General features: G+C 47.2%; 1 protein-coding gene across 1 annotated transcript; it reads right to left on the minus strand.

Annotated features, from left to right (window-relative positions):
- Window positions 1-1,761: 1,761 nt before the first annotated feature.
- Window positions 1,762-3,825, minus strand: LOC125541621 (triacylglycerol lipase 2-like). Its single transcript, XM_048704983.1, has 9 exons — window positions 3,670-3,825; window positions 3,458-3,577; window positions 3,219-3,359; window positions 2,989-3,102; window positions 2,743-2,889; window positions 2,616-2,656; window positions 2,436-2,515; window positions 2,254-2,349; window positions 1,762-2,087 (listed from the first exon to the last, which is right to left on the minus strand). Exons 1-9 carry the CDS (start codon window positions 3,823-3,825, stop codon window positions 1,762-1,764), a joined length of 1,221 nt encoding a protein of 406 aa, XP_048560940.1.
- Window positions 3,826-6,640: the final 2,815 nt, after the last annotated feature.

Here is a 6,640-nt window from a genome sequence, read left to right on the forward strand (position 1 = left end):
CTACTACACAACAGCTGCAATTGGTGGGAGCTATGGAGCTGAAAGTGTGCAGGCACAGGAGAGTATTACTATCTCACCAGAGGCACATTCAGTAGAGGAGAACCTGGCTGCTGAAGGCCACAAGGTGCACAAGGTGAAGTGGCAAATTACACTCATGTTGACAAGGTGCACAATGCTGCTTTGGTTTTACAACTTTCATTGCTTCTAACTTCCAAATCAAACTATTGTTACACACATGTTTCCTGTATAGATGCACCCTAAAAATTCCTACATTTACTTTCTTGCAGAATTGCATTTTTCTGGTTGTAAAAATAGGGTGAGCAGCAGCTTTCTTGTCAACATGATGGCCTCCTGAAAATAATTGAGACCCGTCCATCACTTATTTGTGAACTACTTTTCAGTGTCTTCTATCGATGATAAGTGAGCTACTTTTTCCTTAGAGATCGCCTTCCCATTGGCACTAACTTGTATGGCACAGATTCCCTTCCTAATACACTCATAATGCATAGGTAGTCCCTCCTAATCATTTTGAGTTCATTTTTGTCAAGATTCAGATCAAATTTCCCACATCAGAGACTCGTATTTTGTTAATCAGGTGCTGAAGGTAAGATCAGGAGTAAGCATGCAGAGTTGATTTTTTACTTCCAATTTGAACAATTGCAGAAAAAATCAATCCTCTCCACTTGAAGGTAGATTGATGCACACAGATTTGTTCATACCTTGCAAGTACCGTTGTATGAAAACAGTATGCATGATCATGGACCAATGCTGTGAGTGCTCAACCCATCTGTACATATGCTGCACTATGCCCCCGTGTCGCTGCCATCCTTATCTTGCCTCTCCTAGATCTGACTCCCCACAGTGTCGTCTTGCTGTCCCTTCCCGGGTTACCTCAATCTTGCAGGAGAGGAGGATGGGAGGGCGGTGGCTAGAGTCACCAGTGGCTGGAGATAACGCTGGAGAAGGGGATGCAATGGAACTGTGGAGGGCGGGCCGACGACGAATCCCGCACTGCGCGACGCACGGGGCGAGCAGCGAAGGAAGTTTGGGGTGTCGCCCGAGAAGATTGGAGGCTGATGGGGAGGTGGCGGATGGTCGGAAAAAAGATCGGCCGCGCTGCCGCGCATGGCGGCGGCGGCGGCGCAGCAGTACCCGTACGCGAGGACGAGAGCCCGTGCTTGTGCCTGCGTGTTTTTCTTTGTTTAGCACTCAAAGTAGCACCACGTGTAAAATAATAATGAATGCAGGGACCTTTTTGTAAGAACGAAACGTTTTTTCAATTGACCAGTTAAAATAGGACGGCAGATTGATTTCTTGGAAACATAGGGGCTTTTATGCAAAATCGCGCGACGACGGACGACCAAAAGCAATAGTTGGTTTATTAGTAGGTAAAGATAAAGATTTAGCCTGCCACATAGAGTTCGATAGAAGCTTATGCTGATTGCGATCTTCTCTTGATGAAAAGCAAAGTATGCCTCACTTATTGAACAATTTCAAAGGCCACCACATTTTGTATCCAGATGTAACTCTTCTCAAGTTGCAGAGTCCAGTATTCAGTTTACGCTTCACGTATCATTTTCTAAGGGAGCCGGCTATGGTGATGGTGCCACTGCGGCATCATGGAAAATAATTTCTGTCGTTTCTATATACATAAAAATAAGTATTTAGGTATTTGCTAGTATCAAATGATTTACAAGTATGACCACTCCTATCCTAAATGAACGAATCACACATAAAGTGCAATCACGGCGTGGGTCCACGTCATTTGTCCTGGAGCCTGAAGAAGGCCATGAGAGGCCCGTAGACTCTCTCCTTGGCGTTCCCAGCCAGGACGAAGTCGGCATGCGCGTAGTCCGCGAGGTACTGAACAGTGAGCGTGTCGCTGTCGTGCGACTTGAGCGCCTGCTCGAGGCGGCGCACGTCCTGCACGTCCGAGAGGCTGTCCTTGCCGCCGCTGCTGAGGAAGAGAGGGAAGTCGTCGGGGATGGCCGACACGTTGTACACGGGCGGCGTCGCCTGCCCGTAGTACTTGATGTTGTCGCTCGCGTCGCCGTAGTCGTACTTGGCGATTATACCTCTTCTGATCACTGTTGGGTCAAATTATATGGGCCACGTTAACACCAGAAATCTTGTTTCATCTCTTTCTTTCTTTCCTTCCTTCTTTTTCGACGAAAAAAAAGGGTATATCGACTGTGGCTGGGCGCACTCACTTTTTTATTTTTTTTAAACTGAAAAGAGATAGAGCGTACTCACTTTGAGCCAAATGGACCATGTTCTTGGTTGAAGAAGCCTGTGGCTCATGAGCGAGGAAGGTCTGGACAGAGGAGTTGTCGAGGCAGCAATTATCGCCTGTTGGTCGACCAATAGTTGCTTTCAGTACGCCGACCAGTTACTCAGTTAGTGATAATAACAAACGGAGAGATAGAAGCAGATACCTGTAAACGATGACATGAGATCGTAGCAGTTCACCCCTGGTAGCTTGCATATGTCAGTGAGCAGACCGTGAACAGCAGTCCTGTATAGAGATCTCTCATTAGTTCCCAGCCATCGTCAGTTGAGTTACAAAACAGACGAAATTTCAGAAGAAGAGAATGAATGGAGAATGCTTAAATTACCCTGTTGGATCGAACTCATCGATTCCTAGCCAGTAAAGAGCCTGCCATCACAAACATAAGTGTTATTTTTGATTCATGTCGTGTGAGTGTGATGTGATACTCTCGGAATCAGATCAAACATAATTACCTCGGCGAGGAAGACGTCGGCCGCCGCCAGCGCCAAGGGCGACGACACCTTGTTGAGGAAGGCGATGGGGCTGAGCAGGCCAGCCGAGCGCAGCATCGACACGTGCTGTTGCTGGTCGCTCAGGGCAGCCAGCGCGATCAACGTCCCCTGCATTCACACACGATGCCACAGGTTTCTTAATCTACTCGGGATGCCCTGAGAGAGATCCTGGTGAGTACTCCTATTTTGTTTTGTTTTGTGACTTACCAGCGAGTGGCCCACATAATGCACCTTCTGCTGGCTTGAATGGTCGTACGCGTACTGCAGCATCGCCGAGAGATCGTTGCTGGCTAGCTCGTCCCATGACCAGTTCCAGTAGGCCTGTGGGGGTTCTCATCCAGCATTAGTATTACATATTACAGTACTATAGTACAACAAAGAAGAGAGTGCACATCACATCATCTTCTAATGAGAGGATGTACGTGCACGGAACGCACCGGATCACTGGAAGAAAGCGATGTGTGGCCGAGGCTGTAGACAGTGCCGCGCGTGTTGGCGATCCAGACGTCGTATCCGTTGTCCGCTAGGATGTAACCCAGGGACTCGTTGGGCGAGTTCATCAGCCATGTCATCCCGTCCTGCCATTCCAACAAAATAAATGTCATCACTTGCACTTGCTATCGCAAGCATAATTAACATCCAACAGTTGCTTTTTCGTAGTACTCTATATGTATACCATCATGAGGCCGTGCTGCAGCAGGACCGGCACTTTCCCACCGCCGCCCGTCGCCGACTCGCCGCTGCGGCCGCTCGTGATTCGCTGCAGGCTTAGGATGTATCCGTCTTGGGTCGTCACCTGCATGTACGTAACCGCCAAATTAATCTTCCGTCAGTTAATCAAACATGATGAGATGAACACACGCGCCTGGTTACTGGAGTAATTAGTACCGTGTGTTCCTCGCATCCGTAGCCGAAGGGCTCCACCCTGGACCGGCACGTGCCGTTCGCCGCCGCCAGCGATTCCTCCGGAGCCGATCGTGCTGCCGAGGCCCCAACGCACATCACGACCAACAGGCTAAGGATGCAGCTGCTGCCTCTCCACATTGTTAATCTGGCCATACGTACGCACAAGTTTTTTCTTCTACCGATCGGCCTAGTCGACGTGAAATCTACATTCTTCTCTCCCCGATCCATCTTCTTTTATACCAGTTGGAACGGTCGGGTCATTTTCGACGCAGATTAATTAACCAGAGGGCTGCAAGCAGTATTGTATTGAGCTATCAAGTAGACATCACCTTGCTAATTCACGGCGTTGTGGCGCACTTAAACATAGTTTACACATCAACCCTTGTTGCACGCAGGCTCCTTAAGCACGCCGAATATTTCTTCTTGTAATAAAAGGCAAGCGTGCATTTTACTTCACTTCCCGCCGATTCTCGATCAAACTTTTTTCTCTACTACCTAAAAGAAACGCAAGGTTCCGTCTCCCCTCTTACGTCGCCCGTCCTTCGTCCATCCTCCTCGTGCGACCCCTTCATACGCTTTCATTTTTGGTAATCAAATCAATCTTCGATAATCAGATCACTCTTTTCTTAGGCAATGCAATAAATTCCCGGGTGGCGATCGATTTGTTCTTTGGTAAGCATGGTAATACAATAAATTCATGGGGAGGCATAAATCACGGGAAATCACGGTAGGTAATCAAGCAAGGACCCCGCACGCTGCCTTCCTCTTGTGGTCTATCTATGCCTCCCATTCGTGGAGCCCTCCCCACCTTCTATTCCTCCTCTTCCGTGGAGCGTCTCCACCTCGTTTCCTGTCTCCCCGGCCCGGCACCGCACCCCATCCAATCCCCTCTCCTATCTCTCCTAGAAATCATGATGGGGTGGTTGTCAGGGGCCCGATCTGAAGAACCGCAGGGCTACGCCGTCCTACGACGATGGTCAGAGATTCCGGCGGAGGCGCGCAAGGGCATGCTAGCCGTCGCCAGAAAGGGGAAGCGGAAGTTGACCGGAAACTTCAACGGTAGTGCAGCTTTTATCACCCAATGGCCTCATCTACGTGGTCACTAACTCTTCCGCTCCGACCATAGACGCCGGCAGGGGCAGAGATATGTCAACGCCATTGTGTGCTTCACTCTGCTCCCTCACCACGGCAAGCGAGACAGAGCGGGTGGAGGCACCGCCTCCGCACATCGTCGACTTTCGAGGAAGTTCCCCATGGACGGCGAATGGAGCTTCAAGTTCATCAGAAAGGAAGAGCTCGAGAAGTTCACTGTTCATCAGAAGTTGAAGGACATCGACGTCATCAGCACGTGGGCACGGAGAGACCAACCACAGGAGACGTGATGGAGACCGGAGGCGATGGGTTGGGTTTAGACTGAAGATCACGTGTCAGCTATTGCGAGGACGAGGACGAGCGCCTGTGTGAGCGCCACGGCGCGTTGTGCTGGGTGGCGTTGGAGGATGGCAGTGCTACACCCGAGCTGTCATCCTTTATTCCACGGTAGGTTGTAACATGTCCGCTGATCTCATGGCAGCTTAGCCTCTATTTCCGTAGTCTTGCAGCTTTTGTTATATAGATTAAATTATATGACACTATACTAAATTTGATATATGGTTTGTGCCTATATTTTTCTGAAATTGTAGCTGCAATTATGCTAGGTGGTTGGTTACTGCCGGCTAGAGGGCTCATATGAAACGATGTAGATCACAGGTTGCAGTTTACTTGATCATGTTGTGTATACATGCATAAATCAAATGTTTGCTTCACTTTTGAGCTAGCTGCATCTGTTTTCTGTAGTTTCTTCTTTGTAATTTGTAAGAAAAAAGGTGTCCTAATAAATGAATGTTTTCGTACATTTGCAATGGTGTCGCTCTTCTTCCCCTAAGCTGACTTATTGGGCAAAGAATTTTCTTGCCCTTATGTTGTGTTCTATATATTATTAAACCTCTTTAACCTTCTTGGTTTTTGAAGTATTTGCATGCTAACAAGGATGAGCAAGGAAATTTATTCCTATGGTTACATTTGCACTTTTATTAGAGGGAGAGAGACTTAAGACCAGCACAATGTGAAATATAAAAACTGTATAGTGGGGTGAAAGGGAGATTGTGAGCTGGCTATACCATTGACAAAGGCCGTACACCTAGATCTTTACGACAGAGATAGTGGGTGAAGGAGGAAGAAGAAGAACACTGATTTTAGCAATAGAAAGAACAACAATATCATCTGATGGTAACAGTAAAAATGCAACAATATCATCTGATGTGCATGAGGATCCTACATGTATATGTTATCCACAATTAGTGTTGAGCCAACATAATATGTGTACCCGTGCAACGCACGGGCACTTACCTAGTTTAAACCAAAAATAATACGCCCCTTCCTCACAAACCGTATAAAGGTAATATGGTCTTTTAACCATAATATATACCCACCAGGGCACAACCCCTTCGTCTTGGGCCGGCCCATTTGTCTTTCCCTTTTTAACCTTCAAAAAATAGGTGCATGAGGTAGGATTCAAACTCTCAAGCTCTCAATTTACTTTCACACGCTGTAACTTTTTTTGAGGGGTCCACACGCTGTAACTAACTAGGACAACTAACTTGCTGCGCCCAGTAACTTCTTTTATTCTTTTTGTTGTGCATCTTCTCAGTTTGGTTTTTGTTTTGTTTTCCTTGGCCCTTTTATTCTTCGATTTTGTTCTATTTTTGTTTTTCTTCATAAAACACGTTCTCGTCCCCGTGATAACAAAATGAGTCGCACACGTGGTGTTAAACACATATAGTTAACGCAAAAAAATAATTAAATACAACATGTGAGTGTGTTTCAGTAAATAAATGAAGGAGACGTCCCTATGCACAAGATGGATGGACAATTCATTCCACGTACTCTGTACGCATGACGTACAGGTTCTCGT

This window comes from Triticum urartu, chromosome 2 (genome assembly GCF_003073215.2).
Source record: "Triticum urartu cultivar G1812 chromosome 2, Tu2.1, whole genome shotgun sequence".
Classification (NCBI taxonomy): Eukaryota; Viridiplantae; Streptophyta; class Magnoliopsida; order Poales; family Poaceae; genus Triticum; species Triticum urartu.

What these genes read in the sequence shown, in the direction of transcription:
- LOC125541621 (XM_048704983.1), bottom strand. Translation starts at nt 3,825, where the DNA reads ATGTGGAGAGGCAGCAGCTGCATCCTTAGCCTGTTGGTCGTGATGTGC. An exon ending in CCGACGTCTTCCTCGCCGAG is followed by an intron (nt 2,657 to 2,742) that starts GTAATTATGTTT and finishes TTGTGATGGCAG; the next exon opens with GCTCTTTACTGGCTAGGAAT. An exon ending in CATGGTCCATTTGGCTCAAA is followed by an intron (nt 2,088 to 2,253) that starts GTGAGTACGCTC and finishes TTGACCCAACAG; the next exon opens with TGATCAGAAGAGGTATAATC.